Raw genomic sequence first — 26942 nt, 5'->3', positions numbered from 1 at the left:
GCATAGAATGAAAAAAACTTCTCTGATATCAAATAATTTTATTGCACAGTTTAGTAATTATCATGTTGTTAATGGCAAAACATACAATAGGTGTGATTTATTTACACATTGCACAAATATCACTATGAGTATTCCACTATAAATACTAGCATTACAATTAAGTTACTTTCTGCTCAAAGTCATCTAAACACACATACCTACATTCAATCTGAATTAAACATGGCAATATATGGCAAGTTTAATTCCCTAATACTAGTTATAATTTAAGAAAGAAGTTGACAGTGGCAAATGGCAAAAATAAATAACTACAGATTTACCAACATTCACATATCTGGCAATACAGTCAGTCACAAATTACTTGCTATTTGCATAGGAGCAAGCACACAGGTTTTAGCCATCTACTTATCACAGTTAGTAATGTAGCTATACCTACTCCCTTTGCATTTACGAGATTTTATTACTCTAGATGACTCACTAAGCCATTCGTGCGATGGCATTAACGGAAAATATTCTGATAACTGTAGCTCTGTTTATTGATTGAAGATTGCATACTTAAAAGCAATAAAAAGTGCGATCAAAATCTCCACTCGATCCACTATCACATTCCAAAAGATCCTCTAGAAAGAATAAGTTGTGTTATGTACGATTACGTGGTCAGGTTGAGGAAACCCTAATGTGTTTACACGCGTCATTATAGACAGTGGATCAAGATTAATCTAAGAACACAGCATTTGTTGAAATCAATCAATTGCTAGCAGTCACTGACTGATTGTTAGACTCCCGAATCGGGAAACCCAATCACAGTCCAAAACTCAAAGTCACGACACTTATCGACAGTCAAAAATTGGTGTTCAAATATTTTTGCAAAATGACTTCTTCCCATTTGAGGAATTACACGTAGTAATCTAGTCCTAATTAAATTAAATTTAAATACTGCAGCTTCTCTATAACTGGACATCCGTTACAGTTAAATCTCATTGGCACACTTATCCAATTCATATAATGTTTTTGCACATTTTAAATGATGATTCAGAGGGGACATCCAGTTGTTAATGTAAGAGGTGACATCGAAGCTTTCAACCCAGATAATGAAACTGCGAGCAGTTTTCTTGTGTGCAGTAAATACGTTTTAAGGAACGTTTTCATTTCTGTACAGTTTATGTGAGATTTTAGTCTTGTAGCCTTTCAACTTTGCCACTTTCGCCCGGTGAACCCACCACGACGCTGGCCTCACTGACTGCGCCTTCTCCTGCCTTGCTAGGTTCACTGTTTTTCTCGTCACTGGAATCTTCCGTTTCAGTAGAACTTTCACTAGAGTCATCCGATTCCTCTTCATCAGAGTCAGTCTTTTCGGAAGCGCTCTGCTTGTTTTTGTTCTTTTTGAATTGTTCCTCCATTTCTTTAAACTTCAGACTTAAATATCTGTAATTAAAAATAAATAATTGTTATTAGGTACACACCAAATAAACCTGAATTACTAACACACGAATAAAAAATGTCAGGTTCTACAAGACACATTTTATTATTTGCAGCAAAAATAGCGACTGGAGTAAGTATGGTTATTCGGTAAGTCCACGTGTATACCTAAATATAATTTTTCCTATAGAGACAACATATCAATTCTGAAGGCTGACAAACTAGCTATAGGTTCTATATTAAAACTTACTTATCAACCAGGGGCCCGCTGTAATCTTCGGGGAACTTCGGCGAGTGCGGCAGGATGTATTTGTAAAGGCTCTCGTTGAGCACGTAAAGCTGCGTGGTAGATGCACAGCGCACGTTGAACCACCAGTCGCAAGTGAGCCCCGCTTGGGAGAATATCGTCCCATTGGGGCACAGGAATGATGCCTGCCCACCGTTCAAATCACAGTAGTGCCAAACCTAGAAAGTAAAATATTTATCTCAGTTACAAAAAAACGCGAAGGAGTCCGTAACATTAAGTTACCTAATCTTCGTTGAACTAATGGTACTCCTGATTATGTATCTATCTTTAGCTAGCTTTGATATTCCAAGTGGCAAATAGTTAGCAGGCCAGAAAATAAATACCTGCTCAGATGTTATCTACCCAATAGTAGGTGAAACTATAGAAATACCTACTCCTAAAGATAATCAGGAGTACTGACACTACATTGATCTCATTTTTTCAAGCGGCACAGTGTAATTACTGCAATTAGGGTGAATGTAATCAACAACGGTCTTAAAAGTGTTATATTTGTAACATTACCTAATTAGTTCGATTTTGGTCAGGGTGAAGGTCAGTTTGCAAACATTCAAAAGTAATTCTGTTTAACTTAAGTTAGGTAACAAACGATCTTTTATGAATCATTACGGTCAATCAATTTATCGAGACAACATTGATTGACTTTTAATACACTCGGCAAAGTTACATTATGGACTACTTATTCACATTTTATTTTAAACCAAGTTGATTAGATTTTCACACAAAATCGTCAATTAAGGACCCTCTTATAAATGAGGGCACTTTGGTGCATGTTCCCTATACTTAAATCAATTCATAACATGTTACCCGTTCATTACACAATAACTACTGACAACGTGTTATTTTTTTATAGAAATGTAATAGGCCTACATCCCGTGACATGGGACACTTACTTCATAGCCGTTGACCATTTTGGGAGACATCCTCTAGCCTGCCAATTACCACAAATGCAATATGCATAGTCAGACACCGACAGTTGGCCGACCTACTTTCCCTTTATAACACCGATTTTTTGTAAACATTCTTATACGTTGCTTATTACCTGGCAACGGGTCTCAGGATCTGCGAAGAAGCCTTTGTACCGCTGAGTCTTGCAGTCGAAGCTTGTCGTCGGAATTGTAGTGAGAATGGGATAGTCGATGCCCGGCCGCCCCGGAGTACCGCCCTCGTCATCTGACGCCTGTTGCAAGGGGAAATGCTGGCTGGTACCACCGCCAGATGCTACTTCTGCAAAAATTCAATAATTCCCTTTAAAGGACTCAGCTGGAGCTTCCTACATTACCTACTTTTTATATGAGTTAAAAAGTTAAGGTCACTTGACGATTTTCCTAGTATGTCAATCATGTTCAATGTCACAAACTGACTTGATAAATGGAGGTCCTTTTTTGTTGCTCAATACTAACTCTTAAACTAAAACTAAACGAATATTTTGTATTGGGTAAATACAACCTGCCTCTGATGTAATGAACGGGATGCAACATAAGTATTGTTTGTCTAATTTTGATGGTCATAATGTAGGTACTAAATGAATGGGATTTTTGACTTACCATCAAGATGTTGGGATGGTGGGTTCACAGGATCCAGATAAGGTTCTGCTGGAAACTCCTCATCAGGCAGATTCTCTTCACGTTCAGCTTCTGGTTGAATTTCTTTTACAGGTTCAGCTATAACTTTGACAGCCTTAGAAGGCACAAATGGTTTTGGAGTGCTTAAGATTGGTGCTTCAATATTGTTTTGCTGTGGGACAGCTTTTAAAACATTCAATACTTGCAGTAAAGTTCTAATAGACGCGCCCACGTTTTCTTTTGTGATAGGCTTCGGAATAGACTTGTTTAGTTGGAGGGAATTCAGTAATGTAGCTAGTGGTATTGCGTTGGAAGTGACTTGCTGTGGGGGTTTTATAGTGGTCTGATCTACAACATACTGATAGTATTGAGGCTTAAAATCGTCATAATTTACATTTGGTGCCGACTGTACATGTGGTTCCTGTTGTTTTTGAAATTCAAATTCTGAATTACCACTCTCTGGTATATTGGACGAATAAACTGTACTTTCCTTAGAGTATTGAGGTGCATGGAGTATCGGTTTAAATCCACTTTGTATTACAGGTTGGGGCAACGAGAGCGGAGGACGTTGTTTCTCGTAGTAACTTTCGGAAACGATCGCAGGTTGTTTCCTGATAGTGGCTTGTTGAACGTCAATATTATCATAAACGTAATGAGGTCGAGCCGGTCTTGGCTTTAAGTAAACTTGCTCTTTAGGTATTAACACAGATACTGGTACTGGTTTTTTCGTTATGTCATAAGCATTTTCATTTTCGGGGACTTTAATGGGAGGCGTTTGCTCATAAGGCACCAACTTATATTTTGGTTTTTCTGATAAATAATATCTGATATTAGGCGAGTCCTCATTATACAGATTTAAATAAGGTTTTCGTGTCGAAGATACAAATGCAAAGCCAGGAGATTTTGATATCTGTTTATGAACCACTCTCCCAGTATCATAATCGTTGTGTAGCTGCACGTTATAGTCCGACAGTAATGGATTGTAATTTTGAGAAACCTTACTCGGACTTTGGTACACTGGTACACCACCTTTGTAATATATTTTTGTTGGATTGGCTGATGCGATGTTATGCTGAGTCAATCGGTTACCCTGATATCTGGGAATGTTTCTGTTAGTGTAGATAATTTTCTTGGGCTCACGGTAATCTGTGGGATTTATTGCCCCAGTCTCAACTATTTCTGCCTTTTCCACCTCTACCTCCTTCACATTGTCAGTCGTTGGTGTTGCCAAATCATTAGCATAGTAAAATGTCATGTAGGGTATCAGTCTTCTATATCTTTCATTGATAGATAATTTTGTAGAGTTATTGGCTTTTCGTTTTCTTCCACGACTTGTTCTAACAGTGGTTTCTTCTACTTTAGATTCCATTGGTATGAAACCATCATGCATGTCCACTGACATTCCTCCTACCATTTTTATTTCTGGACTGTTTCCGTTGGGTGTGATTGTGATTGATGCCACAAGTGCACACATAGCTGGAACAATAAAAACATGTATATTACTCACACATGGTAACACTTATCAAAATGGTCAACTCACAAGACATATTATACGCTTGTATGGGTGTAAGAATTATTTCCCAAGCATTTAAAGACAATGCTCGTTTCGAGGTCAAAATCACTTTTTAACTTGACATTGTACCGAATATTGTGATTCAGTGTGCGTTTGTGCACTAAAACATTTCAAAATAAAACACAAAGTAAGCGACATTTTTGTTAGCCTAATCCTAGTCGAGATAGATTGATAAATCTCACTACCTATGTATTAAGTTCTGTAAAAATCTTGATGAACTCGGGATCATGTAATTACTTACATATCCCTTAGTAACACTCCTATGTACCTACTCCCTCAGTAATTCCCCTTATGTACTCCGTTATACACTCATTTATGTAATACCCCTATGTACTGCTTTACGTACCCCCTTATGTAACCCCTCGTGTACCTACCTGAAACTTATGTACCTACATTTTCAGCCATATCGTTGGATATGGCCCACAACCTTTTTTGATGGCTGAATCCGCCCCTGCTACCAGCTAATAAAACGTTGGGTCCTCAGTGTCTAGACAGTGTCTCTGGAAATGGAATACCCTGCACTAAACGAATTACTAAACCAGTTTTAAAGCTATATAAGGTGATCAATAAGTACCTAAGTATATGTATTCATTGACTTGTAGGCATACTAGATAGGCGTCTACTAAATAAAACTTTGAGACAGATATAAAAGGGTCAGTGTATAAATTAATTACAAAACAAATTAACCCCACTAAGTCTTGCCTTAGTAGGTTGTCCTTGATGAAGCAAAAAGATGTCCACATTATCTCTTTGAGCATTTTGAATGAAGTAATCATGGGTTTGCACCAATTATTTTTGAGTGTCTACTGATACCTACGTAACATCACCTGCGTGCCGAAATATTTGGCGCGCCCATCTTACCACGAAATCTCACCGAGACTCATCTCTTAAATTACATAATTATCTTATTGTGAAACAATCATCTGATTGCACCTGACCATCATATTAATCAGTATCAATTGGCCTATTTATTAACCAACGAGGTCTGTGTTAAGTAACCGATCGGCTTTTAATATCTAAACACATTTTACTTTCACCGACTAGATTCCTGTTGCGTCGGTTGGTTCTCAATAAATCTCTAGGTCTCTCGTACGCTGTACCTTCGGACTCGTGAATACCAGGTTTGTGTTATGAAATTCGCTCTAGTTTTAGCAATTGTGTATTCGAATATAAGTAGCTAAGTATTTGGTACTGACACCATGAGACAAGACAATACAAAGATTTATTACGCATATAATTAGGTACCTAAGATTTAAAAATTAACGAATGCTTAATTTTTTCAAACCTCGGATTTGCAGGTATAAAAGTTAGTTTCAACGATACTTAGCTACCTTAAATCCTTCAGATTTCCTGAAATACTATGTATTTGCATTCCTTTGTACAAAATCGGAAGCCTCAATTTACTTATAAAGTAACAAACTAGGTACTGTTTCCATAGGCATAAGAAACCTTCATGTTTTTGCATTGCCATTCATACATAATTGCATAATTATTTATGGTTGTTAACTGTCTGTCATGTTTTGTTTTTGTGGGAGCGACAATTTTTTACCGACAATATTAAAGAATCAATTATCAGCCTCATCATCCGCTGCAAATACCTAGTAAAAAACGGAATGTCAATGACTAATTGAAGTTGGTTACCTATATCTAATTTAACAGCTTTCGAGCGGGTAATTTTAATTTACATTTAATTAGAAAAAAAATAGCCCCATACTTTACGCAATGATTCTGGCCTTCGTGATGGCTTTCACACGCACTGGCCCTCCGATAATTTATATCATAGAACATAATAGTTGATGATACAATCTTACCTTAATTAATAACAACGATTACGCTACACGAACGTAACCAATGATGTTTATGGTCTATGCATCACAGTCGAGCAAGTTTTTCCAGCGATGGAATAAATTCCTATGGAGACAGATGGGATTTGATGCAGACGCTAAGCCGTATACAACTTTTTTTAGCGACGTAAAATCATCAAATGACCCCTCCCGCTGTGGGTTAGCAGCGGTGAGGGAGTGTCAGACTCTTACTGACTAAAATCGTCGTGTTCCGTCATAGGCCTTTTATGTACCAGGGCCGCGGTATCTCTTTCGAACAACCCGCAGCAAGCCGTATACAACTTTAATCGAGAATCGTGACTGAAGGGATCATACCCAGTCCCTGTCACAACTAATGGCAATAAATTATAACGTCGTCACGCTCGATATTTCTATTTAAATACCTACGGTGTTAGAGTATCTAATTTGGTTTATATGCATAACCGATCTAGGTATTTGTTTGCTGTCTTTGATGGCCCTGGGAATCTGGGAGTCCTTAGTGACTTCACCCATCCACGTTTTGTTTGCTAAAATTTGCAAAAATAAATATTTGCATATATTGCTAAACAGCAAAACCACGTGCTTACTTCGAAGCCTGATTTCTAATCTAGAAGCTCAATTTGCATAACATACTATTAAGCTTCAAACTTTAAGCAGGTTTGTATCGAAACTATTATTTCAGTAATGCCTTACCTCATTAAGTACACTCATTAATATTGCTAAAACACTGTCTTAAATGTTGCAAAAGTAAATAGATTTCAACGATGTAGGTTGTTTAAGGCACCCTGTCTAACAAGAATATTTTATTAGACCAGCATCAGATTGTGTGCAAAGCGACAACGAAATAAATGGTAGGTAAGCATTTTAGAAAGGCAGGATCGTTCGTGTGTCGAATACGGGTAGAGCCTTGGAGAAGTGACTGGCTCTGCACACGGAGATCCGTATCCTGACTGCGGCTCACTCGCACCGATCTATAGATACCGTTAATTAAAACTAATAAATTCAACAACTAATTTTAATAAGCATCAGTGCGTAGAGCATTCGATTTCTCATAAATCTATCACGTCATTTATGTAGAAGTAGGAAATAATAAATGCTAATAAACTAAGGAAGAAGTCTAGATATTATGAAATTTTATTACATGGATACTAATTCAGTGTTGTTTTCCGCTGTTTTAACATCTTACTTACTACTTCGACCTCGTTAACCTATCACCTCTGGAGCTGTCGCAATCACCAGGAAAAGTTTACTTTTTGGTTCATGATAGTTATAAAAATGAATCAAACCAAGCAGACACTACATCTCAATTACTCCAATAGCTCAGATTATTTTACTATCCATGCATAAATTAGACGGAAAACGCTCGATTTTCCACTTCAATTGCAGCCAATTAACGGCGACTAGAAATACTTAAATCGAGCAGCTTAGATACCTTGACCTGAGATAATGATAGCGTCCTTCTGACTTTTAGACCATTCATGCTGATAGAATAAACCACTGTTGAACTGCAAACACACAGTTCAAACATACGGCTGCACGAAAACGCCCTTTAGCTCTAACAAGGTCTGAAATATCAAATTGCATTGTAATATGAGTGCACTGGAATATGCAACTAATGCTGTCAAATGTGTACATAATGGTAATAAAATCGCCTGTTCACATAAAATCTCCAAAAATATTAATTTCGCTATATGATATTACCTACATAGTGTGTAAAATATCGGTTAATATAACACCTGAACAGGATATTGGTTTACGTACTCCGTTCTTACATATGTTGGCAGATAAAGGCCAATCAATCTCCGGCAGCTAGCTAATATCGCCATTTGATTCCATGAACCGAGATCAAATGACCAGATCTATTATATTGAACACGACAATATCTGCTTAGTCATATTTACGCATTTTGTTCGACGCAAATGCACAAAAGTAAGTGTTATTTTTTGTGCCGTGAATGGCAGTTTTAAGGGCATTCGGGTTACTGGCTGGTGTCAGCGAAGGTCGTTATTATTCTATGAAAGTGATTTATAACTTCCTGTGTAGACCGACAGGTCTGTTAATGTTTTTATTAGGTAGATTCTGTAGTTTATAATTAATCTCTAAGGAATTAATTAAATATCACTAATAAAACATTCCTTAGGTCCTACTTACTACCTTGAATGTAAGTACATCATTAAATATAGAATAATAGCACCACAGAAGATCCCAATACCCGACAATATTACCGAGGTTGTCGACGTTTACTAAGATAAATCGTGATCAATGATTCATTTGTCAAATGCAACACCGTAATGATCAGTCATTGTTTCAATCAGTCACGATTCTATGCTCTAGTGCAGAAAATCTTTTTGCTTCATTATAGATTACATTGGTTGTTTTGTTAGATCTCGTACTAAGTGTCTTTATTATACATTAAAATGATATTACGTGGCAACCTTTATTAGTAAAAAAATATTGTTAGCAGTGTACGCTGGGTAGGCCCTCGGTCACGCTGCGCAAGCGCACGCACGACAGACCGTGCACAATGCGCACGTCTCTCAAATTATAAGGTAAACTCTTAGGAGACATCAAGATAACACGTCAGTACCTAACACACACAATGACAACTTTTACTTGGGAAAATGTTTAAAATCCCATACCGTAGTATGGGATTTTAAACATTATGGTGATCATAAGTAGGTACGTCCCTCTAATAGGAAAAATTATGACTTACCTCCCCACTCAGAGACATTTAATGATTATATTACTTAAGTCACTCCTTAGTGACGGAATGTCATACAAATCCTTCACTAAAATGGCTTAAGTAACCATTAAATGTCTCTGAGTGGGGAGCTTAGAGAAGTACAAATAACACACAAGGACTTAAGGAACATCTATGTATTTAATATTACAGAATCCTAGCCTGTAAACTAAGATGAACGTCGACTTTAACAACATGATGCAGCTGCAGTAAATTATCTTCTCAAAATCAAAATCAAAATCAAAAGTCATTTATTCAAACTTGGCTGCAAAACAGCACTTTTCGAACGTCAAAAAAAAAATTACAAAAGACAGCCCCCAAAACGCCCACCCTTCACCACTTCCTATGTGTTTTTGCTGGGAAGAAGAAGTGGCGCAACAAACTCCCCAGCAACACATGTCTGTCTGTTCGGTTAAAAGAACCTTAAACATTGTTTGATATGTACATTTGTATACAATTTAATTTGTATATTACAAAAGAGGACAATACAGTAAAAATAATGTATACACCACATGCTAGCTAGCACTCACCCTACATACCTTAACTAACTCAAGCATTGAATATGTTTGATGAACAGAAAATTATAGCCTCCAAATATTTACACTTAATAGAATATCAGGGAGTGCCCACCTACATGTGCTATTCTTTTGTAAACTAGTAAATTAGACCGCTCAGCCAGAACATATGTAAAATAAAAAGAGTTTACAAATAAAAACAAAAAAACTAATAGATAGTCAGTAAGACGACCTGGCACCACAAGCAGCACCCGTTCACGAGCATAACGCGAGGATCAGCCATCGCCCCCCTCGCACATTTTTGAGGGAGGGAGGCAACCCGACCGCCGACGCTACCGCAAGCAGTGCCGTCTAAGGGAGCATGACGTACTCACTGCTACACAACTCAATATCAAGATTAAATTATCAGTTCCCGCTAAGTAGTATTATTTACTAAAATCCAAAACAGAAAATTAATACAAAGAATGTATCTTGTCAATAATGTAAAAACATTAAAAAATAATAATTAAATAATAAATCAAAATAAAATAAATGTCATTGAGTCAAGAGATTGAATGGGAGAAATTTAAATTATCTAAATAATATAGCTAATATAGCTGTCTTGCGTTCATCATGGCGACCAACTATTTTTATCATTCAAATAATCATTGATGGTGTAATATGCCTTTTTTATAAGAACAGCCTTAATTTGTTCTTTGAATTTATTAAACGGCAGTTCTTGTAAGGTCAAAGGAAGCTTATTATAAAAACGAATACCTAAACCCAGAAATGTGTCATGCACTTTATGAAGCCGGTGATAGGGTACACACAGTTTATGCTTATTTCTAGTATTAATGCTATGGACTTCACTTTTTTTGGTATATAAATGTAGGTTCTGTCTAATATACATAATGTTGGTACATATACATGACGCAAGTAGTTTACCTGATTTATCTGAAGATGTCGCTAGCAGCGAACACGAAAAAATATCAGATTTAAATTTCCAAATTAATAAACTCACGATAGAACTAAACAGTGCGCTCCAAAAAATAGAAACACTCTCTCAAGAAAACCAAAAACTTAAAGATATAAATAGCGAATTGATAAAATCTGGAAAAACCATTGCTGTACAAACACCCGATAAAAAGCTCCAATGTAACTCGGAGCTAGAGGAAGAAGCACGAACGGTTGCAGAAGACAAAAATACTCGTGTGAGTCATAAACCAGAACTAGTTCAAGATCAGGAGAGCTGCAAGAAGTACAAGAGTAAAGTTTGTTTAATCAGCGAGAATAAATATAACAACATATTGAACATTGCCGAAAGGAAGTTCGAAAACTCTGAGTTGTGTCACTACTTAACACCAAATGCTGGTATTAAAACTAATAAGCAATCTACCACCGAAATTGAATTGATTCACTCCGAATGATTACTGTATCATATTGATCGGTGAAACAGACTTTTTAACTACTCAAGATTACTCTAAACTCGTTTCATGCGTAAGAGAAGGCCTCAAAGATATTCAACATACTAATGTAATCCTGTGCATGCCAACATATAAGATAAGTTTTAATTACTATACACTTTTCAACCGAAGAGTAGAACAGTTCATTAACTTACTTTGCCGAGATGTAGTTACACACGAATATGCTTATATTTTTGACACGAATAAGAATCTCACATGGGACTCCGGAATGTACAGAATACATAAGGGAACTCTTAACAATTACGGCATGCAAGTAATCATCGATGACATCTACACATATATAAATTATATTCAGGAATGGAATAACAGTTATTTGGAAAACGAAGAAACTAATTATATAAGACAAAACGAGGAACCTAATCAGTTATTTCTATTATAAACATCTTACTTTAATGCACCAAAATATTGCTGGCTTATTAAATAAGAGTAACGAACTTGTCGTATGCATTGAAGAAATGTCAAATAAAAATACAGAAATTGACATAATTTGCTTGTCAGAACACTTTATGATTATTATAGTTCGGCCATTCAGAGAATGCGTTCCTGACACGTCGCGATTGAACTGACGACGTAACTACATTCATTGATTATTGATATAATAATGTTGTTTTAATGCTCCTCAATTGTTAAAACGGTAAACAACCAGCAAAAATATTTTTATCGTAACTGCAACGCCATTGCAAAGTTACGTCGTCAGTTCAATCGCGACGTGTCAGGAACGCATTCTCTGAATGGCCGAACTATAATAACGAAAATTCACTTTTTATACCTAATTATACTTTAGCAGCATGTTATTCTAGAGAAAATAGTAAAAGAGGTGGCACATGTATTCTAGTCAATAATAGTCATCAATTCAACGAACTAAATAGCATTAAAAAACTGTCTATAGCTGGAATATTTGAATGTTGTGCAATTGATTTAATGACATATAAAACGATTATTGTGTGTATATATAGGGTACCTAAAAGTAATGAGTTGAATATATTTTTTGAACAGTTAGAAAAAATGCTAGACATCCTAAAAAGAGAGGCTCCAAACAGAAATGTTGTGATTGCAGGTGATTACAATATAGATTCTCTAAAGCGAAATTATACTTTACTAGAATTAGAATGTCTGTTATTAAATTATAATTTGAGGTTGGAATTGTTTCAGCCAACTCGACATGCAAGTGGAACTTGCATCGATAACTTTGCTCATAATTTTGGCAAGAAGTGTAAATCTCAAATTATTGACTTTGGTCTGTCAGATCACACAGCGCAATTTTTAAAATTACCAGTAACTAAAGTCTTTTTAATAGATCAATGGCGAATAAAAAAACGTGATTATAGTAAATGTAACTTACAAAAATTTAAAAACTACTTGCAAGATTTATCATTCTCAGATATTTATGATACGGATAATCCCAATACCGCCTATAATTTGTTCATGCATACTTTTAAATTAATATATAATTTATGTTTTCCTATAAAAAAGTTACTGTCAGTATTAAAGAGAAACAACAATGGGTATCACGCGGAATAAAAATTTGTAGTAAAAAAAAGAGAGCGCTAATGTGGAACTACCGACATAATAAAAATATAATTAATAAAAATAAATTTAAAAAATATTCAAAATTGTATAAAACCATAATTCATTTAACTCAAAAAGCACAAAACACTTATAAAATAAAAACAGCATCTAACAAATCAAAAGCTACATGGGCAATCATTAATAAGTCCAAAAATAATGTACCAAAAAGTGTTATCAGTTCCATAAGAGTAAGCGGCAAAACTATAACTAATCCACAGGAAATGGCAAATTGTTTCAACAACTACTTTATCGAAAAAGTTAAACCCATCGTCTCGGGGCCAGGTGAAAAAGTAACGTCATTAATAAGTCATTCAAATAACTCGATGTTTATGGCACCAAGTACAGCGCACGATATCCTTAAAATCATCAGGTCACTAAAAAACACCACAAGCGTTGGACACGATGACGTATCCACTCTCGTAGTTAAGCATGTTGCATCTGAAATCTGTGAACATTTAAGTTACATCATGAACTTGTGTATTAACACAGGACTATACCCAGACAGTCTTAAAACGTCAATTGTAAAACCGTTATTTAAGAAAGACGATAAACAAAACATGAATTGCTATAGACCCATAGCACTAATTCCCATTATCTCTAAAATATTCGAAAAATACATTTATGAACAAATTTACAATTATCTAGAAAAATTTAACATTCTTACAAATAATCAAAAAGGATTCCGAAAGAATAAAACAATTAATCTGGCAATTTTCGATTTCTTGAGTGCAGTCATGAATAATGTAGACAATAGGACACCCGTATGCGCTGTATTTTGTGATATGACTCAAGCATTCGATTACGTTAGTCATGACATTTTATTAAGAAAATTAGAAGCATATGGTATCCGTGGAAATGTACTAAACTTAATAGAATCATATCTTAAAAACCGTAAAATATACACTGAGGTATCCAAAATTAATCCGAAAAGTAAAAAAGAAGAAAGGTTTAAGTCAACTAAACGTGCAGTTGAATATGGAGTTCCCCAAGGGAGTGTGTTGGGTCCGCTCTTGTTCATAATTTATATAAACGACCTTCCAAAGGTGACTCATAATCCCATTTCTCTTTTTGCAGATGACAGTACAATAACTATAAAGTCTATTAACAAAACCACATATGAAAATGAAATAAATAATACAGTAAAATCAGTAATAGAATGGCTAAATAACAATAATCTAAAAATAAATCTAGAAAAGACTAAAATAATGCACTTCAGCCAAAAATCAGCTGCGCCAGACATTAACATCACATACCAAGGGACAGCTATCAATAAAGCTGATACTACAAAATTTTTAGGTATTATTATTGATAGAAGTCTTAACTGGAAAGCTCATACAGAAGACCTCAATAAGAGAATCAGCTCCTCATCCTATGCTCTCTATAGACTCTCTCGAGTTATAACTAAAGAAGCGCTCTGCACGGCCTATCACGGAATTGTTGGTTCAGTCCTCAGGTTCGGAATTATATATTGGGGAAATTCAACAAATAGAGAAATCATTTTCAAGTCACAGAAACGATGCATCAGAGCTATGTTTGGGTTAAAAACCACAGATAGCTGCAAACCATTTTTCATTGAACACAAAATATTGACTCTGCCATCACTTTTCATATACGAAGTAGCAAATTTTGTTCGGACCAATCCACATATTTTTAAAAAACAATCGGACATTGTAATTCGTAACCGTAGGAAAAATGATTGCCTCAGTATAGTAAGTTCAAAAACTACCCTGAAGAATAAAAGTGTTTTCTGTTTGGCGCCCAAAATCTATAACAAAGTACCCAAAGCAATAAAACAAATGCCAGATACAATGTTTAAAAAAAATCTTAAAGGGTATTTGATAAATAAGTGCTACTATAGCATACAAGAATTTTTAAGTGAGTGATACACACATATTTTATATTTTAAATTCTCTTTAGTGATTGTTTTTATTTTGAGTCTTTTCTTTAATTACTTACATATTTTAATATTGTTTTTTTTTATTTTATATAGAGCCAATTTTAATATCTTAAGCTAGCTTAAGAACCACTTGAAATTTTGTACGCCATCATAAGGCAAAACATGAGTTGATACTACTTATAACACCTATGCTTTGTACCATGTTTTACAAAATAAAGTATCTTTATCTCTTTATCTTTATCTCTTTATCTCTTGGCAAAGATGAACTGTGATGCTACAGTGAGAATACCAATTTCTTTAAACAACTCTCTGAGGGAAGTTCTCGCAGACACGATTAGTCTAATGGCTACTCAAAATTAATTGCCAGGGATATTAATCTATCTATTGTGGCTGTTGCATAATTATAGGTAACAATTAATACCCATTTATTACAATGTAATGTCATAATGTGTGAACCTTCAAATGAGCATTCGAAGAAGTGATTTAAAAAATTAGCTACTTCCTTTAGAAGCTTAATGCGTAGAACTCCGGAAATTCTACATCCTACGGCATATAACTTTCTTTCGAACGAGTTTCGACAATATATTGTATCGATTTCCATCCGTTTGTCATCAACGCTGAGCTGTAATGTATGACGATCGTTTGTGGTTCCCGAGAAATTGAACGCGTGATTAAGCTCACTTTCACTTAATTTTATAATAATCTGACCAAGACATCTATCGTCGGACAATATGTTCGTGTATTGTCGTCAGTAACTTTAATACAAGTACTTATGCGCTTAATGTTAGATTAAATAAATGCTGTATAATGTGTAGACTATTATAGCTTTGATTGAACTTACAGTTGTACGTTGGAACGGTAATAGCCCCTTTTGCAGAAACGCTGGCGTAACATTTGATAACAGAACCCTTAGGCCTACTGAGATAGGAACTTTTGCTTACAGCATAAGTATAGTAATAGCACAAAACTGTTTGTAATAACACCTTATAAGAATACAACTTACTTGCAAGTACAATTCTATTGTTACATGTCCCGTGCAAGCATTTATTTGCTAGAGAATACAATGCAGATCCGGTAGTGTGATTTAAATCTTAAAAGTTATACAATCTCGCTTGTGGCTCAAATTGGCGTGATCAGAAGTCATCCTCGTGTCGCGTTATTTACCATAAACAAAACCAAACTTCTAGAAAGTGTTATTAAGGTGAAAGCGAAACTCGACCAAGAGTACGGGGCAGACGCCAAAAGATATTACATAAAACGCGTCTTGTTTACCGATTAGGTGAGATTGTGTGACGCGACCTGCAAGCCGCAAGCGCGTGACATACGCTGACCATACACCATATCTAAGGCAAGCGACACAGACCGTAACAAGAATTACCGGCTTTTGTGATACAAACTAGCTGATGCTGCGGTTACCAGTACCTCTGAAAAACAGCATGTTCTATGCAATTTATGGTGCCTAGAACATATACAGAGATCGAAGATATTTTGCAAGTTTTGATTACTCTGACTATCAACAAAAGTAGTTAGGTGCTAAATCGATTTGTCTATGTCGCACGTCGCTCATCTGGAGAATAATGTGAAATGATGTAAATAATTGCAGACCCGTGCTCTACTTTGTTATATGCTGAAATCTGTCTTTAAAACTAGATAAATGGTTTTTCTACAGCATCAACCTAGTAAGACCCTACCTAGTAAGACACAAAGTAAACAAGGTGTTATGAAATAAAGATTCTAATGAATAAGTTTTCGTTCATTAATGCGGACTCAGGCATAAACAATGCTGGTTTTTCATACTTGACTTTCTCAAAAGTCCGAATTCAAAATCGCGAATCGGTAAAACACGGTTGCCAGTTTAAATAAGTGCTTCCGCATTATTGTTTAATGTTCAGTTCTTTAGAAATCACGCAGGCAATAATAATGAAGTTCATAAGTTTTTAATAACATTCAAGTATTTTTATAAGTTTGTGATTATGTATTAGAAACTGCAATTACAGCCTGTACAGATAACAAATAAATATGTCTCGTCACATGCAATTTCACCCATAAACACTTTAATGCACATACAGTTGTACCAACTCTCTCGAGACTTTTCCAATGTTCCAATGCTCTTTGTGAATGCAACAGAATACAAAACAGAACTCTCTTCAATTTTACAATGCATCTTAAATTCTATGTGGTTACATTATGGTACCAACATAAAACGACAAATATTAATTTCTACATTTTCTATTTTCTTCAGCTTGAAAATTTTCAGTTGTGAAGTAGATAATCATTTAAGTATCAATATACAACCTCCTTCACAAAAAACTGCCTATTGTATGTAATCGCTAACTAGGTCAAGATCTCTTACCTTGAACAAACAATTATACGCATCCGATGACGTCTACCGCAATTTCATATCATGGCCAAACTTACACTCATTGTATTGGACCATTATACTGTCTCACGTTTAATACATACTGAATACAATATTGCCTTCTCCGTGAGACCGTTTGATGCGAACTTTCCATACCGAATGACCTCAGCGTATACTTTTAATCATAGTTAATTGATAGGTGTAAGTGGTCCAACAATATGTGCATATGGTCTACTGTTTCTACATCGCTCCCCTATCCATTCCATTGTTTACAGCTCGCATGGTGAAACACTTGCTATTCTTTTTGCCGCCGATGAGATAGCCTGTAGCTTCCATTACAATTTTATGGTAATTATTTTCGGATATCAAAGAATTATTTGTCTGGTGCGTGTTTGATAACAATGGGAATAGATCTATTTGAGTTCACATTGAGTAAGTCATAATAATCGCGTACAATCTTAAAACTAAGCAATACTTATGCATAACTTAAGTTATGCTAAAAAATTTACGGGTTCCATAAGAGTGCTCTGTGGCGTCTCGTTCTTTAGTAAGTCGCACATTCCCCATTATTTCATGGAATATGCAATTGCATTGCTGCTACAAATGCGGTTTATGGAATATACTATCTATTCATAGACTCGGTGCTTAGATAACACAGAAACAAAAAAATATATAAAGCTACAAAACCACTACGCTCAGACCTATCGCCAACTTAATTATACAAGTTTCCTTATACAGCTTTTTGAAACATTCATTCCGTTACAACATTTCGTACAGCCAGCGATTAGAAGTGTTGATTCTCTACTTAAATATTTAGTTAGGTGCTAACTAACTGTTAAGTATTTTGTTCCGAAATAATCCTGCACATTTTCTTCTGTGTTTAAAAGTACGTCATGAAAGCTCTAGCTCTCGCAATATATTTACAATGCATATAATAATGCCTTCGTGTACACAGTCTACTCGCTAAAGTATCACCTACAACAGGTCATTTGAGTGCTGCAGCCAGCAGCTCACGTACAATACCCCACAATTCACCAGTTATTTGACACCTGACCCTCACGTCATGACGGTTGCACGAGATGTCTTAATCTCAACAAACAATGGAACTTACAGCGCGCTTCACTTATACACTTAATTAAGCGCGTTAATTACGTCGTAACAAATAGACGTGTCGCGTGCCTCATTTAACAGTTCAAGGCAATGTTTGTTTACGTAAACTAACTAGAGGCTAGAGGCTAGTATACCGAGAATGCAGACGCACTTGCCGGTTTTAAATTGGCAACGTTTTGGCCTTTCCGTAGCTAATTTAAATATTTGTAATTAGTTCTTCGCACTTGTTACTTTATGAGATTTTCGCAAGAAGAGTTTCAACAGTTGAGGCATTTTAACTGTTGTGTGAAAATAAATATTATCGACTCAGACTATGAAATCACATCGCCCGTAATATTTTTTTAACTTTCATTTAATTTGGCATGATTTGTAATTGCCGTAGGTATTCCATAACGATTTCTTTTCCCGAAATTAAATTCACTAAATGTGTCATCGAAAGAAAAACGTTCGGAAATATGCATATAATTATTGGCATTCTACATCGAGATACTATCGATACGTCTCGTGTGAAGGCCTTATTGATTACCGTGGGAACAATAAGATTGTAGACCGAGAGGCATTGTACTCGTATCTAGCGCTTATGTAATCAATGCAGCATAAGTGCTTAATTAACGACGCACTAAATTACTCGCGTTTAAAGCCCATGACTTAAGTTACTTAATAACTCAGTATTTTCTTGTCCTTATAGGATACACATTAAATAACAGCTACTAGTTGTGACGTAATCGATTTACAGTTATGCTGAACATCCGTATTGCAACGGTCTATTGCAGTCAAATTATGATTTACCCATTGCAACGTTTAATGCTATTTTATACCTAAATTGCTGCTTGCTGGACTTCACTTTTCAGTGTGTTGGACAATAGCCTTTATATTGTTACAGTTCTTGGATCTAGGAAGTTGATCGGTCATATTTAAAGCCTTTACTTTCAGAAAACTGATTCTATTCAACATTTCATTCGAAGGTGTTCAAATTAGATCTCAAGGAATATCATGTCATTTGAATATGTGGATCGAATCGAAATTCTCGGAATCGGCCTAGCAGATACTCGTTACTTACCTGTGAAGATTCCATTCGAAACGGCTGACATGATTTCTCTTTATTAAAGAGGCAACTTGCATCTACTACAAGTAAGCTTCAATATGTTTAGCAGACTTGCTTAAAAAGGTAAGCTTAAAAATACTATAAAAGCAAACAAAGCACGTATCCTGAATCCTAAGATCTAATCCTAAGAATAAAATCCTAAGCTACAAGCGACCGACAATTTCCTTGAACAATTTAATAGAGGAATCTATTGCGCAGCCCCAACCAAACAGATAAATTCAGGACCGCCAAGAATCGTCGGCATTCTGCACCTAATAAGTACCTAATCGCATGAATCATAATAAATGATTGTTAATTCGTGTACCAATTGAAATCGTATCCTGCTCGTATAAAATGTCAACATCGAATGCCTGTCGTATAGTGCTCTTATTTGAAAGCTGGTTCTGCTGGGTAGACATTTACCTATGCAAATTGACCGAAGGAACCTAAGGGTGTCGTAAGTGGTGGTGCAATATTTATTCTAAATGTTCATAGGTATGTAATTTCTATGCATTATTTATTTTAAAATAATTCTACATCATCTTCTTACATAATGTAGAAAACGAAGTTTTAAAAACAAGCCATTTAAATACTTTACTTTGATCAGTCTGTACTTTAGCAATGTATGCATATCACGATAATGTGAAAAGGGAAACTTTATTGCAACATTTGTCATCAAATCTTAGAGATCTCTTTAAGGTTATTTTTATTGTATAGGTACATAGTGTTGAATAGGTTTGATTTGCCCTTTTCACATTTAAGACAACAATTCCTGCTTTGCACAGTCTATTAGTCAGCAACAAGTAGCTCAATTAATCCAGTTCAATTTTCTCACGAAATCCTTACTAAATTCTGTATCTCACAACCAAGACGCGGAAGTAACAACCAGCATACGAAATCTTAACCGGTTAGAAGTTTCGATTCATGAGTCACTCGATAAGATACTGCATTTCAATCGAAACGTTAAATTCATTGTATCCATACCATACATTCTACCTTCTTACTTTCATATGTAACCTTAGGATGGATGATTGTGGTATAAAACGGACAATCAGTATTGTATAATAGTAGGAATATGATATGCTTGACACGTGACAGCCGTGGTCAGTGGTCACCACGGAGGTCGCGAGGGTCGCTCACTCCATGGAAGGTGAAAGCGAACCATCCGTAACTAACACTATGTTTCGTACACTATAATCTGTGTTCCCCATTACGGCCATATGGAAGGTTTCCAACCAATCGATATTAAAAGTACCGCGGAAGTAATTGCCTGATTGGTCCAGTTAATTGCACTGACGCATACTGGATAAGTGGCTATATGGATATTATTGTGAATAAGTGCTTTAATACCAATTCGTGAAGTACCTGTATCAAATTGTTAAAAAAACAATACAGTATTCACATATCAAACTATTTTTTAATTCATATTTTTTTGCTTTAAGTACCTTATTAAAAATCCGCAGAGAAAGAAAATAGAATTTTAGCAGAATATCTTATACCTAGTAGGTAGGAACAATGAGCAAATAAATAATAAATATACAGATTCGATTCTTGACTCGGGTTTTTGGACCAGTAATTTCTCAAATTCGTTAAGAAACTTTGGTTCACCAGTATTATAAAATGTTAAAGGAAACTTCCTATTATTTACCAATACCGACAACCTCGTGCATAACGTGAAGCTTTTTTATTTTTGGCGCTGAAACCGCGGAAGTAATTTTAAGCTAAATATCCGTGATAAGTGAAACCTGTTTCCAATGTTCAGTAGTTGCTTGAGTATTTTTATTTTATTTTTATCTCTTAAATTAAATGAAACGTAACTATAGGTTACACTACTGGACTGAAACAAAACTTGGTTTAATGATTTGGTTTGGCGTTAGTGGTAGATAACATGCCATCCTATCATACATGCGTGATTATCCATAGACAGCAGACATTAATTTTCCTGTCCATTAAACTTTATACTTATTATAAGTATTATATTTATAATAACACATTTAATAAAAATAAAAAAAAAATCATCTAAAATTGAGAGCTACTTGAAGTTGAAGATGTATTTATAAACTCGGTCCTCCTCCATCATTTATAATTATTCGGAAGACGCGTTGCGTGACCGTTGCATCAACATTGCATCACAGCAAGCTTGTGCATCGCTGCATCAAAATAAAGAATTACTTCAAGTCTCGTGAGGTATTCAGCATTACTAAATAAATGCGCTCTTAGCATAAAATGGAACGTATTGCTAAGAATACAGAGGTAAGTAAACGTAGAATTCAATTTTGCCAATAACTTAGGTATAAATATTTGAATATTGACTTTTTTCCTCCGATAAATCAGGGCAAAGACGGAAAAGTCTTTCCTCCGATAAATCAGGGCAAAGACTTTTCCGTCTTTGCCCTGATTTATCGGAAGAAAAAAGTAACATGCGGTGTAATAAAAACCAAATGCGAAAAGAAATATAATTGGCTAAATAAAAATATATCTACTCTACCCATCAAAGAAATTCCTTCAAATTCTTTAGTTCAATGTTCCTGCGTATTGTATCTACATCTACATGTTAGCAATTATGTATGATAGTTTATGCATTACCTATAACCGTGACATAAGAAGAAAGTGTTAAGGCCGTAATCATGACATAATAAGCTGTAAGCACTACATAGTAAGCCACGCATCGAAGCCAATGTTTTTCACTATTTTATTTGATTAGGTAAATACATAATTAGATAGCCTTCACGGTACTTAATATCTACGTATCTAGTTAGACCTTCGCTGTACAGTCAGTCTACCTGTTTACCCCTCTAAAGCATTCTAGTCTTTTACCATGATTAAAGAAGCCATTAGTTAAAAATAGACTGACTTCATTCTTCTATAAATTAAAGCCCTGATTGGTATATAATCGTCTTCGGTAATCATGAATGCTATCATAACTACAACTGACGTTTTATGCTAATGTAAGATTACATTGCGTTGGACAGGCAGTTAATCCAAATACAATAACTATCTTGCTCAGCCGCTTCAATGATGATGAATGTGTATTACAACATACTGTTACATTTCTAGCATCATTTTTAAACGCATGCGTCTTCCTTCGACATCAATTTAATTGCGGAAATGTGAATAAGCTCGCTGCGTTTAACTCGTAGGAGAAAGCTATGAAATAGCGGACAAAAAGAAAAAAGACATTTCCTTGTTTTACAGATGTCCATCAGAGGTAAGGTATTAGTCTATTAGCGTATTTAACTCACTTCAAGTGATAGGAGAACAATTTACTACATCTGAACATCCGTTTCCTGATTATGTAAAAGACCAATTTGGCCTGATGAGAGTTAAGTAAATATTTAATATCCGAATATTCACATTATATATTTTATCTGTGTAGAGCACGCATATTTCAACATAATAATTTCTTTAAAAGTCCTTCAAATATGTTTTCTAAATACATATGTAGATATTATGAAAGACTAAATAGCAATGTTTTGAGAACATCAAAACCGCAACCTTTAATAATTACCAGAACAAAACAAATTTTACCACAAATCGTAATGTTACGATTAAAGTAGAAATGCGCAGCTCTATAATTTATTTACCAATCGCTTCTCACAGTCCTCCTAAATACTAAGCACACCAAAATAAATTTATTTCAAACATTTTGAGTAATATCATTTTAATGACGACAGAATATATTCACAACGTATTGTTTTACATTTTTAAAGTTATATGAAACCACACATTACGATATGTCGACAGTCCAGTAAAAAAAGACATTGGCGTCGAAATTGCGATATAGTTCTCCACCCACTTAAACTTATCTTCACATAACTGTTGCAACATGGCACAGCCAAGTGTTATGTAAATATTGTGCCCTAATATATTCTACTGAGTACTTTTAATTATCTGCTGTAATACCTATGTTATTTCGATGAAGTAGGTCCAATAAATACCTACTTGTATTTGTTGTATGGTATGCACCTAGAATGTTTACTGTATGTGTTATGGACCAAGTGATAAATTGGGCAGTATACATAATGCCCGGTCATTATGAAAAATGCCCAATATGAGAGTGCAATTTGATAACAATTATTTAAATAATCAAATTGACCGGGCGCTATACATATTGCCCGTGACCGTTTGGGCAAAGTAGTACAAACATATTTAATTTCAATTTTTTTTATTGTTATTGCCATTTAATTTAAAATAAACTAAGTATCAAACGCTATGCTAGGACAAGTAGTCCAATTAGGCAGGTCCAACTTCGAGAAAGAGGTCAACCGCCGAATCCAACTCGGCTGGACAGAGTTCGGGAAACTACGCAATGTCTTTTCGTCCGACATGAGGTATGTGCCTCAAGACGAAAGTCTTCAACCAATGTGTGCTACCAGTGATGACTTACGGCACCGAAACGTGGTCTCTCACTATCGGCCTCATCTCAAAGCTCAAAGTCGCTCAACGAGCTATGGAGAGGGCTATGCTCGGTGTTTCTCTACGTGATCGAATCCGAAATGAGGAGATCCGTAGACGAACTAAAGTCACCGATATAGCCCACCGGATTAGCAAGTTGAAGTGGCAATGGGCAGGCCATATTGCTCGCAGAGCAGATGGCCGTTGGGGTCGTAAAGTGCTGGAGTGGAGACCACGGACTAGCAAGCGCAGCGTAGGACGTCCACCAACGAGGTGGACAGACGACCTTATAAAGGTCGCCGGAAGACGCTGGATGCAGGTCGCCTCCAACAGGTATCTGTGGAGATCTAAGGGGGAAGCCTATGTTCAGCAGTGGACGTCCTATGCCTGAGATGATGAAATATCAAACCACTTAAATAATCAGCCTCATGATTTGGATTAATTATGAAGGACTTCTGCCTTAAAAATTTACTAGTTCTTGCATTTAAAAGTTAAGGAAAGTCATATTAAAAATATAACAAAAAATATTATTAAAAAAACAAATATTTTACAACAAATATTGTTTTATAGAAATTACTTATTATTACAAAACAAAATAAACTAAAGTTTAAGCAATAGACTTATTATTTGGCATAATTAATATCTTCTCATAATAAAAGTAAAATGAAAATATCACCGCGTAAAATATAGCTTTTTTATCAAATTGCCCAACTGTCATGTAGCAATATACTTAATAATGCCCGTGCAATGTGATAAATAATGAAGTTAAGATAGTTATTAATCATGTGGCCCGATAAAGCTAGACATTATTCATAATGCTCGGGCATTATTTATAATGCCCGAATTAATCACATGGTCCATAACATATGCATATGAAAGTCAAGCAAAAACTTGTATTCGTTAAAATTTCTCTCATTATGTCTTGACCTTAATAATGTCATAAAACATGCTGCATTCATTTAAAAGTCCGCACAGTGCATCTGTATGCACTGATGCTGTTTTCAATGCCCAGATAGGTAAAACCAGCGTATACATATATCCAAAACCACTGATTCATAACATTCTGTCTATCTCTCTTAAGCATCCAAATAAAACATATTTTCAATAACAAGTGTTTCTGAATAAAATATTTTTAAAAGATCGGAATTTTGTATTAATCTGATTGATTTACAATCTGATTAATACAAAATTCCGATCTTTGCTGCTGGGTAATTCGTATTTTATATTCTTACACAAATAAAGAAACAACTAACGTGCAAGGTTATATAGTTAGTCTCACAAAGAATTCATTTTCTTAGTTAATGTTTATTTTTCAAGGAAAAAGTAAATGCGAGCGATTTATAATAGTGCCCGTTGAGATAATGTACAGCACCAGACAGCATTGAGTTTTGTTGGCACAACCACGACGTATAATTATTTAATTATCTACGTTCACGACAAAAGCTACAATAAAACTACAACGTTGCCAAAAAGCAACAAGTTTTTTAGAAGACATTGACAATGACAACTAACTCAACAGCCTATCTTAGCGCTTTGCAAAATTATAATAAGTACTGCCTATGTAACTACTTAGCACTGAGGAGAAACAAACTAATTAACATAATTAGACGCAACAAAGGAGCATAACTGAAGTGCTTTCAGCGTGGTTCCGGTGACTCTTTCAAGTGGTAAGTAAGGATCGTGCTGCAAGATTTTTGTAAGTGCCTATAAAATATTATTTTACGATCATATACTCATTCAATCAATTGCACTAACCAGGAACTAGTGTAGTGAAATAGTTTTGTGTTTGTAAGACAATTTGAAAAGAATTTTATTTGTACCTAAAGGGGCGTAAAATTATTAATTTATCAATAAAATCAATTAAGTGCACTAAACTTACCGCATAAAAGTAGCGCAATAATCTCCATTTTGTAATCCATTCTGTATTTATTTCAGTGTATAGGCATTCATTTATGCAGTTTTATTAAAAGTTCACGTAAACAATGACGTAAATATTTCCCGCGTAAAAACGCAACGGCCGAACTCGCGCGTGCGTCTGGCGCGCTTCGCGATACGAATGTCGAATGACCGCATGACTTGAGAAACGCGCCATACAGCCAATTTTTAGGAGGTATTAAACCTTCTTCCTGCATTATATCCAACCGTTGATTAGTCTGATTTTCGTGATCCAATCGTATTATGTATGCTTTAAGTTATGCGTCAAAAAACTTGGCGGATTATTACGATGTATGAATTGTTAATAATAATTAATTTTAAAATATTATAGGTAACTCACTCTAACCAGCTGCGTCGGCAGCAAGAGAGACTATTGTGCAGAGGTCATGGATTTGATGCTCAGGTAGAAAACTTAAGATTTTTTTCTGTGTCTTTTAAGTTTTAGGTAGCAGTCCAAAGAATTCGTCTGTCGCCCAGATCAGGGTAAGCAAATTCAGGCTATTATTCTTTCTTAATAAAAAACAAAAACAAAGCTACTGTTCTACTGTTTGTCGTATTTATCAAATACTATTATTACCTTAAACAGAAAAACGCATAGTGGCCAAGAAAGATTTCCCACGACTAGCGCGTTTAACAAGTAGGCAATTCATATCGACGACCCTTGGCTATGAATCGACATTGTATGGAACTATAGAACAATGCTAGTTATTAAATGTATATGTTCTTGTGAGAATGCATAGCTAAGCTTAGGCTATAGCCATATGTGATAGCTACTTCCCGCTCTAACATTGTGGTCAAGGATTTTGTACACAACAAAGCGTTTATTTCACTAAAATAGTGTGTCTGCTTTCTGCTTATAGTCATATATGTGGTACGGTAAAGTATGTAAAATTAAAAACTTATCAGATGTTTTTTTTATCTTGGTTTATTATTTTAATAACACCTCATCCAAGAGGATAGTGAAATAATTAAGATAAAATTTTGTTCTACTAATAATGTAGAGCACGTGTTTATCTAGATAAGTATACTTATGCTATGTCGGGCCAGGAATCCTTTTTCATCATAGAGGTCCTTCACTGTAGAAAAAATACTCACATCAAAATTATACCTATGTATGTTTAATTAGATTTAACCTTTTTCTGAAGGTATCCATTCCTATTTGTTCACAGATTTATAAAAGTTTATTGATATTGA

General features: G+C 35.2%; 1 protein-coding gene across 1 annotated transcript; it reads right to left on the bottom strand.

Moving 5' to 3' along the window:
* Positions 1–21: 21 nt before the first annotated feature.
* On the bottom strand, positions 22–25857 carry LOC124634610. Its single transcript, XM_047170252.1, has 5 exons — positions 25693–25857; positions 3268–4761; positions 2763–2947; positions 1667–1881; positions 22–1422 (listed from the first exon to the last, which is right to left on the bottom strand). The coding sequence occupies exons 1-5, from the start codon at positions 25730–25732 to the stop codon at positions 1170–1172; spliced, it is 2187 nt and encodes a 728-aa protein (XP_047026208.1). The 5' UTR covers positions 25733–25857; the 3' UTR covers positions 22–1169.
* Positions 25858–26942: the final 1085 nt, after the last annotated feature.

This window comes from Helicoverpa zea, chromosome 11 (genome assembly GCF_022581195.2).
Source record: "Helicoverpa zea isolate HzStark_Cry1AcR chromosome 11, ilHelZeax1.1, whole genome shotgun sequence".
NCBI classification, from domain to species: Eukaryota; Metazoa; Arthropoda; class Insecta; order Lepidoptera; family Noctuidae; genus Helicoverpa; species Helicoverpa zea.
The sequence above is the reverse complement of the archived record's forward strand: the minus strand, read 5'-3'. Positions and strand labels throughout refer to the sequence as shown.

Bases quoted from the DNA above. Each gene is read 5' to 3' on its own strand.
- LOC124634610 (XM_047170252.1), bottom strand. From the start codon at position 25,732: ATGGATTACAAAATGGAGATTATTGCGCTACTTTTATGCG. The intron at 4,762-25,692 runs GTAAGTTTAGTG...TTATTGTTCCAG, and splicing joins TATTGCGCTACTTTTATGCG to CTATGTGTGCACTTGTGGCA. The intron at 1,423-1,666 runs GTAAGTTTTAAT...TTTTAATTACAG, and splicing joins AGCGGGCCCCTGGTTGATAA to ATATTTAAGTCTGAAGTTTA.